The 25,543-nt window shown below is 42.2% G+C and overlaps 1 protein-coding gene across 2 annotated transcripts; it reads right to left on the bottom strand.

Moving 5' to 3' along the window:
* Positions 1 to 1,806: 1,806 nt before the first annotated feature.
* Positions 1,807 to 25,543, bottom strand: LOC139307118 (regulator of G-protein signaling 17-like). Of its 2 annotated transcripts, none has more exons than XM_070931003.1 (5): positions 25,487 to 25,543; positions 6,570 to 6,742; positions 5,418 to 5,504; positions 4,423 to 4,657; positions 1,807 to 1,999 (listed from the first exon to the last, which is right to left on the bottom strand). In XM_070931003.1, the coding sequence occupies exons 1-5, from the start codon at positions 25,541 to 25,543 to the stop codon at positions 1,811 to 1,813; spliced, it is 741 nt and encodes a 246-aa protein (XP_070787104.1). In that variant the 3' UTR covers positions 1,807 to 1,810. The 2 variants fall into 2 exon arrangements, with proteins under 2 accessions (XP_070787104.1, XP_070787103.1); XM_070931002.1 differs by having other exon boundaries at positions 5,418 to 5,516.

Here is a 25,543-nt window from a genome sequence, read left to right on the forward strand (position 1 = left end):
AAATGTGTGTGTGTTGTTTTTCCAAACTCCAGTGTTTTATTGCACCTGTCTGTGGTGTTGCGTCGGGTGGGGATCAGTACAGTCTCAGAGGAATCCTCCTCTTCTTGCAAAAAAATCCAGGAAGGGGAGAGAGTGGGAGAAACCAAATAAACAAAACAAAAAGAAAAATCAACGTAATTGAAATGTTCCATATAGTCTTCTCTTTAAAAAATAGACGTCTCGTCTGTTTGTAAATCAGTAGTCGGAAGGAAGTGACATCCATCCATTCGTCCGTTTGTTTATCACAGGAGTGAAATGATTGATCCAGCAAACAAGAGTGGAAAAATAAACAATACAAATAAGAAACTAACTTTTTTGTCGTTTGTGGCGGCGGATGGAGGGAGCACCCTGTGTTTTCCAGTTGACAGAGAGAAAAAGACAGAGAGGGAATCTTTTGCCTTTCCGTTAGTCCCGGTGTGGAGAACTGTTGGATGAAAAACAAGGCGATGAGGTGGGTGGAAGTCAGGGGCATCCATCTTTAATTGTCTCTAAAAGGTGATTGGACAGTCACGAGGGGAGGGGCAGATTAGTAAAAATTAATTAAAAATCCATTGGCACAGATGTATATTTCTCCCCTTGAAATGCATTAAAATCTCCCAAGTAATCATCTCCACATAACAGCAGATGATGTCCCAAAAAAAATACTTCAACATCCAGATCGCTTGCTTCTCTGTTCAGGAGCCGTCGATGAGAAGGAGTAATAAGATAGAAAATTAGCTGAAAGGATGAATAGGAGGATGGAGTTGGAGGGACGGAAGAAAACAGAAATGAAAAGAAAAGGAAAACCGATGTCAGGATGGAGATAAGGGGAGTTTTAGGACTTTACTTTTTAAACTCAGTACATCATCCTGGTCACAATTCCTTAATAACCAAATTTAAGGGATCCTGATCAAAACTTGCACATGAAGGTTCATTCTTGACCTTGGAAACAGTAGTATTACAAAAAAATCTTAACCATAACTGGACAAATAAATGTACAGGACAAATTTTGACTCCCGTATCTGTATCGGCCTCAGAAATCCATCATCAGTCTGGCTCTATTCAGAAATACATACTGAAATCAATAATTGGCTAGTGGTTAATGTAACTTGAGGCACTGTTCATTAAAAATGTATTAATTAAATTGTAGGGTTAGGGTTAGGGTTTCTACTGTTTCAGAGGCTTGTGGAGGTTCAAAGTATTTATGGGTATAAAATGATAAATTTCACTGATAAACCATTTTCACCATTTTAATATATAGATATTAAGATATGTTAAGATATTGATCGAATAACAATAAGTTTTTCACAGCTATTAGTGGACAAATAACCCATGTTACTTTATGTTGTAAATCTATTGTTAATGTGATGCTTTTCTTGTTTTTGAAGGCCCTTGCCTGAATTTTCCAAGTGCAAAAGAGAAGAGAAGAGAATGGGGGGAAAAAAGACAGAAAGGAAAGAGCGAAAAGGACGATTTAATGAGAATTAAGAGACAACAGAAGGACTATAGAAGAGAGGAGTCAACTGGAGAGAGACGAGAAAACAGGAGAGGGAGGGAGGTCTTGGCAACAACAATAAAGTTTAGGATGTGGAGGGAAAAAACAAGACATGAGACGAAAGTCTTGGCAGTAATCTGAGAGATTTGTGATTCGGAGAAGAGGAAAAGTGAAGTCTGATCATTTCTGGAAAGTTTTGTCCTGGGAGGAGTGTGCGAGAGAAGCGATGAAATGGTCTGGCATCAGTCCTGTAAGTGCAGGATCAGAAGAGGAGGAGGAGGTGGAGGCTCGGTGGGACTAGGATTCGGAGGAGGTACGTGAGCCGCCGTGAATGAGCGACTTGTAGATGTTGGAGGAGAGGAATCGTGGGTAGGAGTCCCTGTGCATCAGCGTGTAGATCTGTAGCTGGGCGTCTTCAAACGCGTGAGGCGTCGGGTCCTGAATCCTCCTGTTGATCACCTCTCGAACCCGGGCATCCAGACTCACCTGGAGGGAGATTTAGTTCAGTTCAGTGAGGACAAAGACAAACTGCATGGTTCTCATGTCACAGAGCATATTAACTACATCATTTCCAAAAACAAACCAGTGTTTATGTGGCCAATAAGTGACAAGAAATGTCAGTTCAAAAATGCCAAACTGGGTTTGTAACAACATCGGCCAATATAATGTGATCAGATTGTACAAACTCTGCCTCAGAACAGCAGTATTGGTGATGTCCTACACAGCAGTACTGCAAAATGGCCATATATTGATATATGTGATATATGATACTGAAAAACTGATTTAACAATTATGAAATAGTTGCTGATTCATTTCTGTCGATCGACTAATAGTTTCACTGTTATTCTATTATTATTAGTTTAGTCATTCACAATTAGGGGGAAAGTGGTGTTTAAAAAAAAAAGTGTTCAGGAGTGTGTGTGTGTGTGTGTGTGTGTGTGTGTGTGTGTGTGTGTGTGTGTGTGTGTGTGTGTGCGCGTGTGTGTGTGTGTGTGTGTAGAACATTTGTGAGAGCTGATTTCAAACAGAGCACAAGCAAATCAGAATTCTGTTCTCCAGTTAGAATTTGTTTTGTACTCTGTGGTTTTGTCATTAATTAACTTCCATAGAGGCATGAATACATACAGTTACCAGCACTGGAACACACACACACACACACACACACACACACACACACACACACACACACACACACTCAGAGTGGCCCTGCAGCCACAGCACCAGCAGATATTTATAGAACGACAAGCTTTCTCTTATGTTTTCCCTCTGCTCTTATTTAGGAAAGACACACACACACACACACACACACACACACACACACACACACACACACACACACACACACACACACACACGGAAAGAGAGATAGGCATCCTACCAAGGTCAGACATGCAGACAGACAGACAGGCATGCATCTTTTCTGCCAAACTCACACGTCTGGAAATATCTCTGTATTTTTCTGTGTGTCTATAAAAAGCATCTACTGCAAGAAGGTGATGAGAGCAGCAATTTATAGCTGCCTGTAAACACACTGTACACACACACACACACACACACACAGCTCTACATACACACACACACAGCTCTACATACACACACACCAGTGTCTAAACGTCTAAACATGCCAAAACACACACACACACACACACACACGCAGATAAAAATCAGTTAAAAATAGTAGTAAAGCTGACAATGCTTCCCTCATTTCTTCTGTGTGTGTGTGTGTGTGCGTGTGTGTGTGTGTCTGTGTGTGTGTATGTGTGTGTGTGTGTGTGTGTGTGCGTGTGTGTGTCTGTGTGCTACAGTATTTCTAAGTTTATAACCACCAACAATCACTGGCTCAATCAGTAGGGCTCGCATTTCTTAAGGCTGGTGTTGGTGTGAACACGGAGCATGTGCATAACAGCTGACCAGTCAAAACCTCTGAATGTGCAGCGTGCACACACAACTGAAGTTAAGAAAAGAAAGCAGCAGAGAGATTTAACAGAGGGCATGTTCACAACACTAAGTGGGTCCCCCAGAGGCTGCAGTGTTCTTTCAATTTGAAAATGATGGACAGAATAAATAGCATATTGTACGGCTGCAACTGCTGAGATTTATCTGCCGATTACATTTTCCATGAATCGCTTGGTCTCTTTCCCAGAGCCCGAGTTGATCTCATCGAATGTCTTGTTTTATCTGGCCGACAGTCCAAAAGCAAAATAGTTGATTTACTATAATATATGACAAAGAAAAGCAAAATATTCTCACATTTTAGAACTGGAACCATCAAATCTTGACTTAAATAAAAACAGACCTAAATGATGTCCTGACGGTGGCGTAAGAGATCATCTGGAATGTGCTCAGTAAATTTCATGGCATGCCTTCTATCCATAGCTTTCTTACATGTAGGAGTTTTACCCTAATGATGGTGCTGGAGAATCAAAATGTTGGACGTACGGACGGTCGGGCACTGATGAAGCAACAACCACACTGGAAAGCAAAATGCATCCGCCAGATCTTACATAAGAAAATGTTTTCAAAACATTGTAGTTCCCTAAATTGAAATCATCTCATTTCTGAGACACAAGAACAGAACTTGAGCAACGATCGCATGATGGTTCAACATCCTGAAGTGATTAACTGGCAATCATCTCTTGGAATTCAAAAAAAGACACAAGCCTTAAATCTGCAACCCCTAAAACACTGAAAACTTCCAGTGAATCCGCCAAAAATATAGAAGACTACAAAGTCCCTGAAAGGGGCAGCGATCTCTAGAGGTTGGCAAAGTCTAGTTGGTGCATTTGAGAGATTTAAGAGACATACGAGATTTAACCCTCAGCTTCCAGAGAGCACTGCAGAACGTGGACGTAGTTCACGGGCTGACTGAGGTGTCACTGCAACCTTAAGTGAGCCACGAGCTCTCCTACCTCTTTAGGCGACAATATGGAAATGTAGTCTTCGTAGATGGAGCGCGCTTTCTCCTCAATGGCGCTCTTGTTGATTTCCTGTTTGAGGTCTTCGCAGGCCAGCCAGAACAGCATGTTCTCCTCGCTGTACTCCGTCCGCAGGAACTCCCGGAAAACATTTCGACCCGCCGGGTTCCTCATCAGCTTGTCGAAGGACTGAGACCACAGCCGGATCTCTTCCGCTGAGGGTTTGGTGCTGAGGGAGGAAGAGTGAAGAAGAGGGTTCATTTCTTGATTTGTTTATTTATTCATTCTTGTTTATTTGTTGTTGTACACAGCTCGCAGCCGCTCGAAAAAAGAGGAATTCAATTTAACAAATCACATTCCCGATTTAACAAAATGTTTTGGATTCTGTTTCTGCCTCGCGTTGTATTGATTAATAGTAATGGAAGTAATGGACGTTTTCTGAATCTGCATCCTCACGTAAATACACACAGTGACAGGAAATCAGGAGATGTGTGTGACTTGTCTTGTACAGAACTTCATGGTCCCCAGAGGATGACTTTACTGATCCACCACCACCAGTGGGTCAAACATGTGCATGCTGAACGTCACCGCCGGAACCACGGTTCCACGCTAACATTGCATACTAAATGACAGCCTATCAAGATGCTACCTACAAGCACGCTAACATGTTCACAAGAAGAGAAATGTGAATTGACAACAAGTCAACTTGCAGTTATTGACATGCTAACTATAAAGATATTAGCATATTTTAACATTACATTACATCCATCCAAAAACATTGTTTTCAGGGTGTATTGGACATTACAGCCTTGTGATTTGCTGATTTGTTTTAAATGAAGAGCAGACGGTTAAGACCAAAATCTTCACAATCTTGCATCCACACCAAAACCTCATCATTGTTCCTGACCTAGACAAGTTTCCAAATCTTTCAACATATTTGAACCCTTTTGTTGGAACACAGTGAGTGTGTGTTAGCGCTGCAGACTCACCAAGCTTCACAGTTTGGTATGATTTCCATCTTGGTGTCCTGTGATATTCTCTTCCTCCTACTCCGCCTCCGTCTCTCCTCTTCATTCCTGACGGTGAGACTGACATGATAAAACGGCTTTCAGACAGGAAACACACACACACACGCACACACACACTAAACCAGAGCTGACAGAAGAGTAATTGCTCTCAGCACTATAAACATGTACACTCGCCCACAACGATGTTACTACCCCACTTAATGGCAACACTAACCACAGTTATGTTAACAGCAGGGTACAGCAGCAGCTACAGGTGTCTACACCTTCAGTGTGTGTAACAGAGAGAGAGAGCTATAAATAATTAGCTCCCCTGTGGGAACTACAGAGACCTAATCACTGTACAGCTATTGTCTGACTAATGTCTGGAGACTCCTGTGTGTGTGGACCAAAGGCTCCACCAGAGCTGATGTTTCTCTCCTACAAAAAAAGAACGGGCTACTAAGCGGAAACCACAAGAACTGCGATCGATGTTGGCAGAGATTGCTGCAAGCCAAGACGAGATAAAACAACAGCAACCTGCTCCTCCGGAGTCACGGCAGACTGTTTGTGGTAATTTCTCCTGCAAACTTCCTGCTCAAGAATATAAACATGACGACTTCTGCTGTTAAGGACTGCACAGCAATAGTCTGCTATTCAGTAGAGAGTCACGGTAGACAATTCTACACAACTAACCCATTTGTGCAATGGATGCATCTACAGCTGAAACACCCAGAGCCATAAATCCACCTTTAACAGAAGGTGAAGCTGAACTTTATTAGGTCCTTATTTTATTGCTGTTATTCAAATAATAATAAAAAAACTCAGAGAAGCACTCAGGAAACGGACACACACAGATTACACAGAAGTACCGGTGACACATGCTGCTGAAGTTTTACTACACGATAGACAAGTTGTTAAGTTAAGCATAAGGCAGCTGTGTGTCGTGTCTTTACAGCCGAGTTAGCAGGACCACAGTACTTCCAGCGAGCCAGTCTGCAAGTGTGTGTTTGCTTACATTAGAGCTGCGTGTGTGCTGGTTTGTGTGTATTTGTCTATATAAATGCAGTGTGTGTGTGGGTGTGTGTGTGTGCGTGTGTGTGTGCGTGTGTGTACAAATGAGTTTTTGTCTCCTACCATGAGCAGCTGCAACAGCAGCACCAGCAAAAGCAGCAGGCGTTGGGCCGTTGGGAATTCTGGGTAGTGGTCATGCCCCGCCCGCCGCCCGTCCCGCTCAGTGCCGAGGTCTCGCTGCGACCTCCCCCCATGGCCAGCTCGCCCCCTCGCTCGGCCGGGATCGGACCTGTGTACTGCAAGTACGGAGAGAGAGAGAGATACTGTTATTTACAGTGGTGGAAGAAGTATTCATGTATTCATAAAGTACTACAGTGTAAATAATACACTCTTAGTTTAACTCTATAGGTTAATGTCCTGATTACTTACATTATCAGCAAAATGTACTTAAAGTATCAAAAGGAAAAGTACTTGTTAAGCAGGTCAAGGTGGAGCTACTATAGTTTTAACTACTTTAAATACTGTAAGGTGTTCAGTGCTTCCCAATCTATGGGTCCGAGCCCCTCCAAGGGGTCACAAGATAAATCTGGAGGGTCATCAGAGGATGAACGGGGTACGAAAGAAGAAAACACAAAGTTCTGCTACCCAAGTTTGTATTTAGTTTTAGCACTTTTAACTAATTTCACCTCTTTGGGCTTTGAACAGTTATTCAACAGAGACGGTTTAAGATGTTTAGAGGGCAAATCTCTCTTTGATGGAACTTACAGTTCATTAACATCTGAAACGTAAGAAAAGGGCCCCAACTAGACAGTGAGGGGTCACAAGCCAAGACGAGTAATTGATTTTATGAACTTATATGTGTATATGTCAGTAGTGCTTATAGCTGTAAAATAAATGTAGTGGGGTAAAAAGTATAAAGTAGTAGTATAATGTAGTATAAAGTAAGTATAAATGGAAATACTCAAGTAAAGTACAAGTATCTCGTACTTAAGTACAGTACTTAGTCACTTTCCACCACTGCCCCAGACCTATTTTAAATTGCTGAATGAAACAGATGCCCCCCCCCCCCGCCAGAGAATCCCAAAGAAGCCTGTCAACCTCTAGCTGCATGAGTTCAGGAAGTTTTTGCTAGCAATAGATGCTGTTCAGGTCAATCAGTGGACATGAAGAATGAGTTTCAGCTCAACAGCAAACAGAAAGATGGAAAAGAAAACAACCCTGAAAAGTTCCAACATGTGAAATCTGCCTGAACGTGGAGAAACCTGAGCTCTAACAACACCCCCGGTGCTGGGCAGAGGCTAAAAATGGTCTTCACATGATCATCTTTGTTTACAGTAATCATACCAAGGTAGCACAGTTAATATGACAATCATGTGTGTGTGCTTTAAAATGCTACACGTAGCATGTTTGCCTTTATAAATGACTGATGATGATGATGAGTTCACAGTGAAGGATCTGAAGTCAAACAATAAAAATTCAGACAGGGTTTGAATTTTATTAACTTCTTTGAAACCTTCACTGACTTCACGGCACAGTTAGAAGCACGGAACAACCGCTGTTTAGTTAAACTAGCTTTAGATTTAGATTAAGATTAACAAAAAAAAAAGATCTGTTCACAAAAATAATGATTCAGTCTTTGACACATTCTAGTCATCAATCTTTTTCTTCTCAAACAGTGAGTAAGACGGGGACGGGGGGAGAGACTGGGACGGAAAGAAAGACGAAGGGGGAATAAATAAAGGTTCTGAAAGGGTGAGAGATGAGTAAAGATGACAAGGACAACATTATAGAGTCAAAGAGGAAGAGAGAAAGAAGGAAACAAGAGAATTAGACACTTAGAGAGGGTAAGGAAGAAGAGAGAGAGAGAGAGAGAGAGAGACACCGTGTAGAACAGAGGAAGTGAAAGAGAGCGGGTATGGAGACAGACCGGGCAATGTGATGCATCATGTGATTGAGCTGTGATCACACACACACACACACACACACACACACACACACAAAGATGATCGCACATAGACACAGGTTTCCCAACTCCGGGTTCTGGACCCTGAGCCCCTGGACCGCTTGATTTGAAGATGATGACTCAGGAGATTTTTAAGGCCGACGCATCGACGTTTGTTTTTTACATTCGACATTTAAAAAAAAGTACAGTTCTTATCTGTATATGATCTGTTTAAAGATCCCTCCATCCTTAGAGGGAAAATAGCTCAGATTCAATTTATACTTTTGGGCCAGAGAGAGTTAAGAAACACAACCATATGGGGCAGATATATACATACTGTATGGTCGCACACAGTAACGCATGTATGAGCACATGGTGAACATCATGTGCTCACACACATACGCACAAAAAGACAGCATATATGCACACATACATAATGCAAAAGCACACAAAGAGACATGCATATGCACACATTAAAGGCGCATTCAGACGCACAAAGGAAAGTAAGCCAATGCAAAGATGCACACACACAAACACACACAGTGTGTGACAGTGTGTGCCGGGCAGAGGGTTAGGGTTAAATCCATGTCGATGTTATCATCATTAGATCGGATGCGTTTGTTATTTTTACATTTCTGGAAAATGGTGAAACTACAGCTCAGCTGACATTAGCCTCCAGCTGCCGACTCTGTCTGTGTCTGTCTGCCAGCGCAGGGACAGACGTAGGCTGCTGACCTGTGTGTGTGTGTGTGTGTGTGTGTGTGTGTTTGATGCCAACACTCCAGAGAGCGGGTGAATGTGGCAGAGCGGTCGGTGATGCCGGTAACGCAGTAAATTAGTGAATGAAAGCAGGAACCTGCAACATTTTCATGTTAATAAAAATCTGTTGTGCTGCTGATTCAGCATGAAGCAGGTACATGAAGTCAAATAAAGAATAAAGCAGATTTGTCTCTTTATGGTCTACTGCTGTAACACACTGTACACTTTCTTCTGAACATTGTGAACTGTGCCAACACTTTTTAAAAACTGCACATGACCTCGTTCCCGTACATCAAGCTGGATGTGTGAACTCTGCAGTAAATCAGCAGCAGTCTGCAGTGTTGTTGGCGCAGCGCTCCTTCATACAAACGAATACCTTACTGAAGATGTAGCTGCTCCTGGATGCTTACCAGTAGTTAAGTTGAGAGCCGAATGTGAAACTGGAACATCTTAATCAATTAAAGTAATTGTTAAAAGAGATGTATTTTGTTTATTGAATATTTCTATTTTAGCAGGCAAGTTGAGTGGCCGCGGCTAGTTCAGAGATGTTTATAAGAGCGTTCCCATCCACCAAAGTAGCTGCAGCTACTAAAATACTGTAATTTTCCTTTAAAGTAAAATGGTGAATATCTTGAATATGGACAGAGAACCAAGATGGCGCCCATTTATTGTGAAGAAAGTTTCTCACTCAGTGCATAAGGTGTCACGCACATAAAATAGATTTTTTAGGCTCTGGAGAAGTTTTCAACTACCCAGTTTTTGTTCGAGGTGTCCTCAACAGTCTCCTGTTTTAATGGTGGTCTATGGAAGACATAAGTTTGGCCCGCAGCACCGCTGTTGGCCACTGGGACAAAAAGGCAGAAATGCTGATGCACTGTGTCGTTATCCAGTTGTCTTATTACAGATGCTAGTTGATCAGAGGCTAACTAACAAAGGGGGGGGGGGCGGGGCTTCAGGTCTACAGGGTGACCATAACGCTGCCTGAAGAAAAGAAACCCAACTTACACATTTGAAGTCAACTGATATTTTTCTCTATTAATGTTTGTTTGAGCAAACTGTGGTGCTGCTGAAACACACACACACACACACACACACACACACACACACACACACACACTCACACACACACACACACACTGCACTGCTGTCACAGTTTACCTGCACTGTCAGTCCCAGAGACGGAGGAACACTCCCTTCCTCTCTTTTATCACCCGCCCCATCTTTTATAACACAGAGCTATCACGTTACTGCCTTTGTGTGTGTGTGTGTGTGTGTGTGCGTTCATGTTTCATAGAGGTGATGAGTGAACACGGGAAGATTCGTTATCAGTTTAGTTTTGAAATAGAGAAAGAAAAGAGACTAAAAAAGAAAAAGAAAAAAAAAAAGACTGAACAGTTCCTTTTGAGCAGATGTCTCACTTCCTCTTCTGTTCCACGTGAATTTCAGTGTGTGTGTGTGTGTGTGTGTGTGTGTGTGTGTGTGTGTGTGTGTGTGTTTAACAGGATTCGGATCGGAGTGTTAATCTGATTAAGCTAGATGACATTATAAAGACTTAGAAACCCCCCCACACACACACACACACACACACACACACACACACACACACACACACACACACACACACACACACACACACACACACACACACACACACACGGTAGTTCATTTCCTTGTCATCTCCATCTCTGTAAATATTTTTTAACCTTATTTACACACACCTTTGCTACACACACACACACACACACAGTCTGGCCAATGAGGGCAGAGGCTACCTGCTACTAAAGAAAATTCTTATGTAATTGTCTTCGGCACATTGTCCCAAGGATACACTCAAACTAAAACCCTTGAAGGTGTCTGTATACCTCATCAGAAGTGCTCGTTTCCGGCTTTGGGTTTAGGGGAGGGGCCACACTTCTGTAACTTTCAAAAACCGAAAATCGAGCCGCGATTGGCCCGATGTGCAGAGGTGAGACGGGTTTGAACTCCTCTTGTGTAGCATGACCCGACCCTTATGGTTCAGTTTTAGTGCCCGTGTGACTGCTTTGTCACACCAAAGATCCCATGATTGTTAGCATGTTGTCAACGCCTCACATATATAATATAAAACAAACAACAAGCAAACTGCATGAAGATCTTCGTCTTATAACATGAGTAAAGCTGATCTATCGGACTAAACAGAACCAATGTTTTTGTTCTCAACTGCTTGAAGATGTCACGTCATGTCTGCTGCTTTTGCTGCAAATTGCTTACAAGAAATAAATGTTATTTCAAGCATTCTTGCTAACATTAATGTATTAATAAAAACAATCAAATGTATGTATGTATGTTTGTTGTATACAAATGCAACTTCTGTGCAAAGTCTGTGGGTCACTTCACTGTGACTGTGTGCCCTAGTTTGTTTGCCATCGCTGCATGCTTTGGCAGCACAGATGGACTCACACACTTTGCCAATAAAGCAAGATGAAATTTAAATTCAGAGAGAGACACTGCCAGGGCTTTTGTGTACTGCATGTACATCTACCAACACACACACACACACACACACACACATGCGCGCAGCTGCACCTGCCAGCAGGGTTTAAGTAATTAAGCGCTCATTTTAAGTATTAATCTGAGAGATTACTGCTCCGTAATCTCACCACCTGATCGCCAACAGCCCTGTGTGTGTGTGTGTGTGTGTGTGTGTGTGTGTGACAGAGAGGTGGGGGTCACAGCGACAGATCAAGAGACAGAGAGATCAAATGAAAGAGAGAGGGGATGAAATGGGGTGTAAAAGAGTAAAAATACGTTTTAGGTTTATTGACAACATTCTAATATATCAATAAACTAAAAGTTAGCAGTGGGAAAGATAAAATCAGGGGAGATAAGAGACAAAGAGGAAGTCAGGGACATGTAGACACACTAACCTCCACACTAACCTTCAGAGTCCTGAAGTCAGGAGGTTTTAACAGCCGGGAGGTAACGAAACTACTGCATTGTTGTGATTTAACAGAACAGACTGAGGATGGCTCTGTTAGTCGGTCTTCTTCCAGAGACAGATATTTTTAACAACCTCTGGACAAATCGCCATGAAATTGGCTATGGAGAGATGGAACAGAGAGGAGGACTTATAAGAACTTATATAAAATCTAAATCTATATATAAATCTATTTGAAAGAGGAAGAACTTTTGAGAGGAAGCAGCAGCAGTTTGACCTGCGGATGTGGATATAGCAATGTGCGCCATCTACAGGCAATGAAAGCACCATTTTGACACATGCGCCACCTGCAGGTAACCAGTGCAACAACTGCAGTTTTTGGTTTCCAGCTGCTGCATGTCTGTGCACGTGTGTGTTTGAGGTTTAATATTTTACATTATCGAGCCTGTAAATGTAAGAGTTTTGTTAACTATGGCATATTTTTTTGCTGAACACTGGGAAGAGTACAGAGTTCACTCTGCAAAAGGGTGTCATCGAGGACACAGGACGCATTAGTGTGGAGAGGAGGGGACCCTCAGGAGGTCGTTTTATTTCTCTAAAATAAAGAAAAGAAAAACATCAATGTAGGCTGATTAAGTCCTGTCACTAGAGCTGAATATTTAAAATGCAAACAGTTTTTATGAACAGTTGTTTATTCTTCTGTGCTCAGTGTCGGCCTGTTGAATGCTGCTCTGGAAATAACATTTCCAACAAATTTGACTCCCGCAACACTGTTATCACTACGTATCGTACTTCCTTACTCCTTTGGGCAACATTACCTCAGAGCTGGAAGTGACTGGTCCATTTCCAACTCACTGCCTGCCATGTTCTCTCACGTTTTGTCAATGATTTTATATTGTGGGAGTGATCCCAGTGAAGTCACAACGCTAAAAATGTGAGGAAACTCCCGTGTATCTCCTCTGAAGAAGACTTCAAGTTTGGCTGGAGACTAAAATCTGCACTTTCTTTTATCAGTGAATCTGAAGACCCAAAGCGACGTCTTCAAATGTCTTGTCCCAAAGATATTGAATTAAACATATTTTAACAATACTTTAACAACTGTAACATGAATCAAATATCAAAACTGTTGCAGATTCATTTTCTGTCAATGGACTAATCATTATATGATGCTTAATTCAGTTGACCTACTATGTTGCATGTCTAAATGTTTAAAGTTTATCCCCTTTGCTCAGCATCTCATTCTCAGCACTAGATGAGTGAGATTAATAGGACTTAAATCGTTAAATTCCCAGCTGTAGTTCCTTGCATTTCTGTCTCAGTTATACAGTAAATTTACTCAACTTAAGCAGACCTGTGTTCCAGAGTCAGAGTCTGTGTGAAGTCATCGCAGGTAAAACAAGTTGTTTTCCATTTCTGTTCTTCTTTTTTTTTTTTTACAAGCAGTGCAGGTGGATTTTAGTGAGTCACACCAGATCTGGTGCAGGAAGAAGAAAAAATGTTTAATGGAGGAGAGGAGCTTCTCCAACCTCCTGCCCTGACATGTTAAACACTGCTAAAGCTTCACCGGCACACTGTTAAACACACACACACACACACACACACACAGTTTATACAGTACGCTCTCCTCTCACTCCTGATCTGTCTCTATTCATTTACTCTTTCTTTGAAAATGTCACACACACTCCCTCGCTTTCACACTAAAACTCTCCCTTGCTTTACAACACACACACACAGTAAGTGGTTCTATAAATCCAGCCTAACAGCACTCTGTGGTGACAGATTCAAGGTTTTTCACCAGAGGGCTGCGCCGACAAACTATATCAGCTCCCAAATTCATCTCCTCTCCTCTCCTTATATGGACAAGCCGGTCTAAACACACACACACACACACTGACTAGATACACACAATCAAGTTACAACTGCTCACACGTGCATTCAAACTTAAAACACACTGTGATGCACTGTGAACACGTGTCCACTTACAATCACGCCACACACACACACACACACACACACACACCACTACAACCACACAAGCGGCAACACGCCCATTTCAAGAGGATCTGCCTTAACCAAACAAGAGGATGTTGGCATCCCACCAAAACACTTTAAACACTATTTCTGACCAGAATGAGGAGAAAGAAACACACAAAGACACTTAATGTGACGAAATGATGTATATAACTGTTCTCAGAAAGGTCAGTGGTTATGCAGACGACAAGAAACTGAAGCTCCACCTGTTCTTTCTCTGGTAGTGTCTCTGGACGAGAGCCTCAGCTGAAGGTTTAAAAGGTGAAACAAAAAAGCCATGAGCCAAGTAATGGCAGCTGTGGTTGGTGGTGAGATCACTCCTTTACCATTTCCAACGCATTCATTATCTTCTAGTAATATTTATATACCAGAACCACAAATCTATTGACTACAAATTCAATTACAGCTTAACATTTTCCATTGGTAAAAGCCAATAGTATCAATTCACTTCAGTACTTATCATCTTACTGAGACTTGACACCAGCTAATCCAGCACAGTGAACAATTGTTCACTTGACAGCCAGAAAGGGGGCTATGTGAGACTGCTGTTCATTTATCACAGTTCAGCTTTCAATGCCATAGTCCCCACCAGACTTGCTGGGAAGCTGATTGAGCTGGGACTGAGCACCCCCTGTGTGCCTGGATCTTGGACTTCCTGACTACCAGGCCCCAGGTGGTCAGAGTGCGTAGACACACCGGCAACTCCTTCACCCTGAGCACAGGATCTCCCCAGGTTTACGTCCTCAGTTCCCTACTGCACTCCCTGTACACACACGACTGTGTTTGCTGACGACACAGTGGTGGTGGGCCTGATCTCTGACAACGATGAGAAGGCCTACCAGAGGACGTACACGACGCTGAGGATTAACGGGACTACTGAGCAGCTTCAAATACCAGGGAGGCCACATCACAGAGGATCTGACATGGAAAGTACAAACAGACAGTCTGGTGAGAAAGGCAAGGCAGCGCCTTCACCACCTCAGGCAGCTGAGGACATTCAGAGTCTCTGAGGATCCTTCAGTCCTTCTACTCTAGGGCTGTAGAGAGCATCATGTAAGGGAAACATCACTACCTGGTTTGGCAACAGCTCCGCTCAGGAAAGAAGGGCTCTGCAGAGACTGGAACTACACTTCCCTCCCTGCAGGACTTATACACCAAGGAGGTGCAGAACCAGAGCCTGTAGGATCATGAAGGATGCTCATCACCCCAACAACAGACTGTTCCAACTGTTGCATGACAAATAAAGTTCTTGAATCTTGATCAATGTACTTACATACAATGAGCTAGATATCGGCCAACATTAATTGTTTTAAATATTCTTGCCCATGTGAGCATTTGCTGCTTTTCTTTGTTTTACATGATATTTCCTGTACTACCTTTGGGTTTTAGACTGTTGGTCATGGACATTACCCAGGGATTAAAAACATCATGATGGAGAAAAGGTAACCAAATAAAAGTGGGAAATCGATCTAAAACCTGATTTGGAACATTTGTAGGTTATTTGTTGTTAATCAGCCAAAATATGCAAAACTCCCCAACGTGTCCACTTTTCAGGAACTGAAAAACAGGCTTGTTTAAAGCTTGATGACAATGCATTTTCAAGTTTATCCAAGAGGGTGTTGAAAGAGTTTCATCAGAGAGGCAACAGAGAATTTCCTCAATAACCCACAGAGGCGTTATAAGATCACATAAATTTGAGTAATGAAGTGACATTCAGTTTGGTAGACACTCTTGCCAACTGCACGGGCAGCCAGAGAGCAAATCAAACCACTAACCCCTGGACTGCCTTGTTCTATCTGTTGAGCTACAAAGTTACACATTGTAGGAGTGCACAAAATAACCAAACCCTGTTCAAAAATCAGCACATTAAACTGCACACAGAGAGCATTCAGCAGCAAAGCTCACCAGAGACGAGACGGTTCAATGGTGGATGAACGATGGACGACTGAATGAAAGAACAAACGGGTCCTTCTTTTTATTTTCTCTCACTCTTTTGTTAATAGCCACGTTAGTTCCATCAATCAACACGCCTTCACTCCAGTAAAGGAGGAAGAGAGACAGAGAGAGAGACAGAGAGAGGCAGGAAACAGAGTCAGAGGTATTGTGACACACAGGGCTTCTTGGTTTCTTTCTGAAACTTGATGAATCAGACTTGGTGTCTACACACACACCCATCCACACACACACACACACACACACACACACCAACCCAACCCTACCCGTTATGACTGCATGGGCCTATTCATGCCACGATGGCTTAAAGAGAAAAGCTTCTAAAACCATCATTTACATTCTTCCTCTAAACTTGGACACCTCTGGAGTCCAGTCTAGACTTGTCCACGCATCTCTCTTTCACAAGAATGCCAAACTTTACAAATCTGACAATGTATCCCTCAAGCTACATAAACGCTTTAGGCATCCATGCATCAGCTAGGAATGTCTCTTCACAGTCTCTCCTTATTCTTTGATGGTGCGGAAGTAAAAAGGAGGCCAGCTGTTTGCAGGACTGCTCAGAGCAGCTTTGCTTGCCTTGCTTTCCTCTGACTGAGCATGTACGTTAGATAGTTACACAGAAAGCAAATCTTAATGCAACAGGATACAATGATGTTTCAGACAATAGCTTGCTTTGAACTTTGTGGCAACAGTTTGGGGAGGGCTGTTTCCTGTTTCAGCATGACAATGCCCAGGTGCACAAAGCCAAGTTCATAAATAAAAGGGTATTCCAGTTTGGTGTGGCCTGAACAGAGCCCTGACATCAACCCCATCCAATAACTATGAGATGAACTGGAACTCAGACTGCGAGCCAGACCTTATCACCCACCATCAGTGTTGGACCTCACTAATGCTCTTGTGGCTGAATGGGAGCAAATCCCTGCAGCCAGGTTCAAAAATCTGGTGGAAAGCGTTCCTAGAAGAATGGAGGCTGTTGTAGCAGCAGATTAATGCCCATTGTTTTGGAATGAGATGTTCAACGATCACATGCGGGTCAGGGTTTCCTGCAGCATATAAACATAGAGGCGCCACTCACATGAAATAAAGGGCACCTCCAATAGCATCAGATGGAATGATATTTCTATAAAAAATAACACTAGGCTTATTAAGCTTTAGGAGAAATGAGCAGTGGCGCTACATCACACAGCAAAGGCCACATATTTATTGAGTGAGGTGACTGTTTAACCCTTCATCTAGTAACTTTGATAACTAGATGAGACGCGTCAGATTGACTGATTGATCACTCATTGCTTCACAGTATTTAATCAGAGCAGTGTCACAATGTCAGAAAAATGGAAACCCGAGGTTTTACAAGTTGGGAAAAGTCTAGACAGACAGCCCAGTCAGTCTCAATCAGCTGCTGATGTGTGAGAAATAAACTCACTGCTGCGCTGCAGGTCAGATATCAGGTCGCTTGATAATCACCAGTTGGACACAAGTTTTACCCGAGAGAGTCTGCAGACCAACTGGACTAGCTGTCAGATGGGGAGGGGCAGCGCTTACCACCTCCACGAACCAATTTTGTGTTGGAAACTGTGTGGGTGTAATGTTCAGGTGTCCACATACTTTTGGCCACATAGTGTATGTGTGACGGTCTGTAGCAACTTTTACACTAATCTCACGGGAACACCCATCTACACTGAGGGTTTCCCACTGTGTATTATAGCTGAGGTAAAGATCGCCCCCACTGACATCAGGAGACATTGTTCATTAACCCTTGCCAATTCATTTCCTGGTGTTTGATCACTTCAATGAACTTCGTACTACCAAGTTGCCGTCGTGTAATTGGCCACACAGCTGCAGGGTACTTCATATGTATGTAGTTCCCTTAACAGCAACCTTGCATAAGGAAACACTCAAATGAAAGATAATAGGAAAGTAAAGAAGTTAGAGAGAGAGAGAGAGAGGAGAATAAATTAAAGGAAGGGGAGAGAGAGTTGAGAGAGTGAAGGAATTTCGGGGAGTGGGAGGAAGAACTAGAGAAAGAGAGAGGGGGAGATGACGAGGGGAAGTGGGTGAGAGGCAGAGATAATAAGAAAAAAAGAGTGGAGGGAATGGGAGGAATGGGGGCGAGCAAGATAAGACAACCAGTAAGGGAGAGAGCGAGAGAAAAAGCAAGAGGAAAAGATAGAAGGCAAACAGAGGGAGGGGGAGAGGGAGAGAAATGACAAGCAGATATGAGGGAGACGAGCTGACAGCAGTTATATATAGTGGCAGTGGCATGTGAAAATTAAATGACAGTTAAATTTAGGAGAATGATCAAGAGGAGAAGGGGAGAGGAGAAGAAACTTTGAAATGACAAGTACAGTAGAGCCCAACGGATACTGGGTTTTTGAGGTTGATGCCAATATTTGAAAGTTACAAAAATATATTTGTTCCATTTTGCTAATTAAGTAATTCAAGGTTGGTTGCAACAGAGCCAGGCTTTGTATTAGCTGTTAGCTTTCATTTCTCATCTATTCATCATTTACCTTGCTAGAAAACAGTCTACATGGGGGGGGGGGTTTGAACTAAACCAATGACACTGAGCCTCAAACTGCATTCTTGTCTCTATTTGTGTTCTCGTTGAAATGTCATCAGTCACGGCCCAACTACTGTTTCATGAGCTGTTCACGGTCCACATTTAGCCAAATACAGTCCAAATGGTCCATTTTATCCAGGAGGCTTTGGGAGCAGACTTGTGTGTGTGGACTTGGGGTATAAAAGTATCCCAGCATGCATTTCCCATCTACCAGTGGCAATGGTGGACGATTGTTATAATAATTTTCTTTCTGCAACCGTTATTGTGTCAGCACAAGTTTTTGAGACTACTTGAAACTTTACAGGAATTAGCAACACTGAAATGCTCGGACCCACTCGCCAGGCGAGACCGGCTACTGGTCTTGGGAGTTAGCAGGCCAGCTCCTGCAGTATTTTAAACACAAGATATTACTCCTTTGAGACCTAAGTTTAACTTCCAAAAGTAGAAATCTAAAAGTGTTTTTAAGAGTGTTTCTGTAGGTCCGACAACTCCAGAGTGATACGTCAATTTCAGGAGTCAGAACTTCCTGATTAAACTTCATATTATATCAAGTATCTTGTGAAAAAATAAGGTGTGTCAGATTAAGTAGCTACCGCTGATGTTTCAGTGCCTCATATACATATTAAATCAACATTTCAGTAAATATAAGTATCGGACCCGTTATCGACAGATATCCAATATCAAAACCAAATCAGCTAAATGGATAAATCTACAAGTACGCAAGTTTGTTGCCGAATTCTGTACTGTAAACGGTCTATCATGGTCCTTAGCTAGCAGATAGGTGTTTTAATTAGAAAAACATTTCCCAGACAATTAAACAAAGAAACTCAACGAGAGATAAAGACATGAAGAAAGACAGAGAAGAAAGGCAAGAATAGGAATTAGGGAAACAGAGAAAGAAGAAGACGTGCAGTTGGTTTACCAGAACGTCCGTCATGTCGTGAGGGCGGGCAGTCGGTTAGTGTGCGAGTCGTCAGCGATGTTAGCAGGCCGGACGCATGCATGTCATCCCCCCTTCTGCCTCGGACCTCTCCTTTATAAACACACACACACACAGATACATACACACACATAGGGGAATGCACAAATGTGCGTGCAAACATGCATTCACCCAAATACGCCACACACAAGCACAATACAAATGCATCACAAAAACATACACAGCCATACATGAAGATGTGTGAAATCCCACAAGAACATGGAGTCATGGACCAAAAACACAAATTACACGCGTGTAAAAGCACCCCACAAAATGCACCAAAAACCCCAGGAGGGAATGTGCATTTAAATGTACACAGGCAATGGCGCACACACATACACACAAACACACACACAGAAGGAGAGAAAAAAGGCTATAGTGAGTGTTTGTGTACCAATCATCCTCCTGTCACCCTTAAGATCTTCCATCAATGACAGATCCTCCATCTATTACACAATACTCTGAGAGAGGCCACTTTCAAAAACCAGATGAGTTTTAATCAAATTTCAAATTTTAATCAAATTTCCAAAAATTCAAAGAACGAAGAAGTGAATCAGTGTGTTTCCATGGACTTCTCTTATGAAAACATTCTGAGGATGTCCTAATAAGATTATCCAATCAAGAGCTACAGAAAGTCTCTTGGTACATCATTGCTACTCATCCTAGACGAAGTGTGTTACTTTCACACATTATAACTCCATTCACCAAAGAATCAGTATTAACACTGAATCATGTGCCTCCCTTCAATGTGAAAATCCACCAAATCGGGTGTCAGCCATGACTTGACTGCATTCATATTGGACGAAACCAGGCGACCAAAACACAAGTGAAGACTGGACCAAACCAGGGCTTAATCACCAATGAACACAGGATCAAACGAGGGTTAAACACTGTCAAATATTGGTCAAAAACAGGGTTCAACATTATATAACATAGGATCAACCCAGGACCAGTTAAACTTGGACCAACTAACTATAAATACTGGACCAAACCAGAGCTGAAACTCAAGAGAACATATCATCAAACCTAATTTAAAATGCACATAAAATGGTGGATGGAATATCAAACATATCAACACTGTTGCACAGAGAAAAAAGAAAATTTCAAGATGTCGAAAACAATGTAAAGAAACACCTGTAGACGAAACTAAAGAAGCAATGTGTGCTCACTAAAGCGTCTTAATAAATACGAGTTAGAGAGCTTGGAGTTGTTGGTTTTTAAACAGCAGCTGCCCTCTGGAAATTTACCTCTAGGGCTCATTCTCCTTCCCCCTCAATTGTGTAACTAGAATTCCACATTGAAACCATGAGACAGAGATTAGTGGCAAGGTTGTTGCTCATCATGCCAGAAGAGGAAAGGAAAGCTAATGATGCTAATTAGTCTTTCTGAAGAAAAAGGAAAGACTAATTTTGGGACTCTGGCCTCCCACCTGACAAGCGTGGCATTCAAACAAGACTTCATAAACAGAGGTTTACTGTAACCGTTAAAAACATCCCCATACACAAAGTATGAGTATATTTCAACTTGTGGACACGCTGTGAGGGACCTCATGCCTTCCCTGTACTGTTCTGACTAGATTGTAAAGCTGAATTTGAATTTTGAAGACTGAATTTTGACTTCAGAAATGTTGTCAAGTGTGACGACAATGCCTGAAGCCACGGGTGACATTTTGTTTGTTGTTTTTGACAAACATTTTGAGCCACACACATGCTGTTACCACTGATCATACTGGCCATGCTACTGTATTGGTTGTATTATAATACTTTCAGATCTGATTCGGGCCACATAGAAAGATCAGTCTGATGTTGATAAATCAATCTGATGTCTGCCAATGCAACTCTCATCCAGATATACAGATTGTTCAGGCCTGCCAAGCTTTTCAGCCAGTGACCACACGGCATCAAAATAACTTATTCTGGGAAAATGAAGTGAATCTTAAGTTTTGTTCATATTATTTCAAGAAGGACGCGGTCCTCTTTGGGACGAGAAAACTCTCCAACGTCTTGATGCGATCCTTTCAAAATCCCACTGGAACCTCAAAAATGTGTGGTGGTCAAACAAAAAATAAAGCTTTTTTTTTTTTTAGTTCCTGGACAAACATTTGTCATTCGGGTGATCTGAGGTTTTCATCTGACATCAGCGATGACATGGGAATGTTACTTTTGTGTGGACTTGTAGGGACTTAAAAGATCAAAACCAGCAACAGGAGTGATCCAGTAAAACCACCAGACGCTCGTAGCTCAAGATGACAGACATAGACACAAACGCACACATCACTACAGCAAAGACAGAAACAAACAATAAGAGACAACAAGAAAAAAAACAAAGGGGTTGACAGAGTTAGTGAGAGAGAGAGACGCAGGAAGGGAAGGCTATGACCAACTTATAAAAAGAGGAAGCAAGCAACAGACACAATGAAGAACGACGCAGGAAGAGGAAGTGTGTACCAACTGGCAACATGAAGTAGGAAAAATATTTCTAGACTCCTGATCGGGCATAAGTATCTGAGAGGTGGTACGTTTCTTAATCTCAGGGTTGGGACCCCCAAATTGGCCACAGACTTCTTTTTCTTGGAGCAGATACCGCTGATCTTGGTTTCCATGGTGATGGCGTATACAACCGCTGCCTTTGGTAAAATAAATAAATGACAGATAATGTGGACGCCTGTGATTTCTGAGGGCGTTTTTCACAGTAAATGTGCTTGAAGCTGTTTAATCAAACTTTCCCTCCTTCAGCTTGGTTCAGTCAGTCACTTGGAAAAAAAAAAAAAAAAAAAGGTTTTCACACCAGCGAACTTCACAGAGGCACCTAAAACCAAATCTCACTTCTCTTTCAAGAGGACTGTCTTTTTTTTTTAGAGGCGAGTGTGTAATTCGAACCGGCTACAGGAAAGGGACCCCAAAACACGAGGATTTATGAGGATAAAAGGAGATGAATGTTGACATTTGATAGCCAGCAGTTCCACATGCTTGGACACACCACATAAAAAAACAAGGAAGAAATGCAAAAGGCCGTACTTACAAAAACTGACAAGTCTGACACATTTATTTCTACTTTCAAAAGCACCTTCCTGTGCGATACCTTCACCTGAAGCTGTTCATGATTCATGAAAAGGCATTTACTACACAACGAAGGGATGAGGAGACAGACAGAAAGAGAAGGAGGGATCAGTTGTAAAGTACCATTGCTGCTCAAAATAAGAATATATAAAAGCAACAACACATTCATTTCTGCTTTTTTGTGTCTCTTCCTCTTAAACGTGCCTAACCAGAGGCTACACCATATATGGTCATACATGGGAATTATATGAGAATCCTATTAAGTCCCAATAGGCATATTAAAGTTTATAAGGGTGTGCTATACAAGAGAATGTATACAATAAGAATGCTGCTGGACTGCTGCAGGAGTAGCATGGAGGAACTTCATACTGTCAGTTTATACATAAACATACCATCAAGTGCAGCAAGGTCACCATAAACTGACAAACCACAAAGACACTGTGAAATTAAAGGAATATCACACTTCTTTTTTGTCTGATCTGTTGATGGAGCTTTTTTGGACCACACTAGGGTCATGGTTGAATTCTCTGTGTAACGTGGGTACAGCAGGTCAATAACAGCGTCAGTGTTTGGGGTTTTATTCCCATGTAAAAAATGTTTACACTCCTAGTCCCATTTCACCTTTTCTGTTAGAGTAACCTGTGACATTACTATAACACGCACGGCAATTTGTTTAATGTGATCTTGATTACTGAGGTTTTGTGTTTCCAAGTCAAGTAAATCTAAATAAGTACAAATAAGCCCAAAAAACACACAAAAAAGTCCATTAGTCAGCAGAAGCCGATGTATTCATCCTATAACCGAATGCTGACAGCTGCACAATCAAAGACCAACATACAGTAGCTTTCATAGCCTATTAAATGTAGCAGATGGAACAGAGATATACTGACTTTCTTAAGCGTATTGGGTATTGGCTGATCCACATTATATACTGGGTTATATCTTAGTCAGTGTCATTAAAGTTTATGTTTCCGCGATCAGTTACATTCAGTAAGTTGAAGCGGGCGCCTGACTCAGTTTTTAGCGCCACAAACAATCCCTGGCTTCATGTTACCTTACATAAACATTATCCCAATCAGCACTGGTGTATAAGGACTTCTAATATGGACAAAAGACAGCAACGGTATCAGATTGGTACCCGCCAACAGCTGAAACTCTGCGTTGTATCAGAATTGGCTATCAGTGCATGTTATATCCCATTTTATGGACGCACTGACGCGACTTTTTCTCCACTGATAGCCAATACAGAAATCAGCATGATCTGTATACATCCTAAGAACAGATGCAGAAGCAAAAATATCAAATTCAACGCATCACCAATTCTTCATGTTTTCTTCCTGTCGGCCAACAAGAGAGCATGGCAAGAAAAAAATGTTGGAAAATTTGTTTAAGTGCAGAAAAGATGAAAAATCACAGACGCTGTCTACTGTTTTGTCTTTGGTAATGTCTTTGGTGAGCGTGTCTAAATGCACATTGACATGACACACAAACCTGCCGACCGACACTGTGGCGGCGCAGGTAGGAACTCACTAGCTTAGCAACATCAAGGCTACAAACAAACCATGATTCTTCATCCTGTCAAAGGTTCAATCTGTAATGTAAAGGCCAGTGCTCGCTGCGTCAGGATACAATAAGAATGGGCTAATAAAATGTGCCGTGTTTTATGATGCAAATGATGTGACGTTGTTTGAGTTTTGCACATAACGCTTGCTTTTCAATTAAAGAAAACTGAGGCGTTAGAGATAACTCAAGTCAAGACAACTTTGCATGTCGTTGAGGTTAGCGCCCAGCGGCAGAAGCTAACTCTCGAGCTAGCAAATTGCCATCTAGCGAGCTAGCAAACAAACAAACAAACAAAAAAAAAAAAATCACATTTACAACACCTACTTAATCTGTGACAGCAAACTACACCACAGGTCCTTAGCATTGCCATTTTCATTTTGCCAGAGGAGAATTGTACCAACACAAATTAATTAGCTATTAATAAATTAATGAAAAACAGCTAGCTTGGATAGCTTTGCGGCTGTACCCTCAGGAGTAAAGACAATTTGCTCTTCATTGACAAGAGAAGAATTCACGTGTCAAAGTAACTCAAAGTGGAAAAAGAAACAAGAACTTGTTGCAGATTTAAAGTTAAGCCACAAACAAATCAAATTATTGCGAAGGTTTTCGGTCAAATGAATAAAGTTTGATGCTAAACGTTAACTGTCATACATGCTAGCTTGACACGAGACCTGTGTTACAACTGAACCCGTTGTGTGAACCATGTCTTTGAACGCTCCACGGGAACGTTAAGCTAACAGCCAGTTTACTGTCGTTTCCTCCAAACTCACTTACTGGACACGACAACTGAAAGAAAGAAGTACAGACACGAAGGAAACACAAATAAAGTAAGAAAAGCCCCTTTCTGCTCCATCGGTTTTCTACCTAAGAGCTGTTTGAGTGTTTTTGTCACACAAAAAAAGAAAAGACGGAGCGCGACACTGAAACACTCCCGCATCAAGAAAGCCGTTAAAAAGAAGCAGAGTTCTGACGGAGAGGAAACAAGACACGGGTTCTCCCGACTCCTTCTCCTCCTCTTCCCCCCAAAGACCTGCCCGCCTGCCGCCCGTTCAACCAGGAGGAAACAAGGAGGTAAGAAAGGAGAGAAGGAAAGGAGGGAGGGGAGAGAAAGGAGGGAGAGGAGGGGAGGGGAGGAATCACGGAGACCGACCTTTTCCTCAACACCGCGGAGCGAGGAAAAGCCCCGCCGCTGACCAGGGAAGGGGAAATTAAACTGGAACCAGCACCCCTCCCCTCCCCGTGTCCAAGCTGGTCTCTGCAGCCGATCAGATACTCACAATCTTGGCATTAATAAGGTCCGGAGGGCGGTATCCGCTGCGCTTTCGGAGGCACAT

This window comes from Enoplosus armatus (assembly GCF_043641665.1).
Source record: "Enoplosus armatus isolate fEnoArm2 chromosome 8 unlocalized genomic scaffold, fEnoArm2.hap1 SUPER_8_unloc_2, whole genome shotgun sequence".
Classification (NCBI taxonomy): domain Eukaryota; kingdom Metazoa; phylum Chordata; class Actinopteri; order Centrarchiformes; family Enoplosidae; genus Enoplosus; species Enoplosus armatus.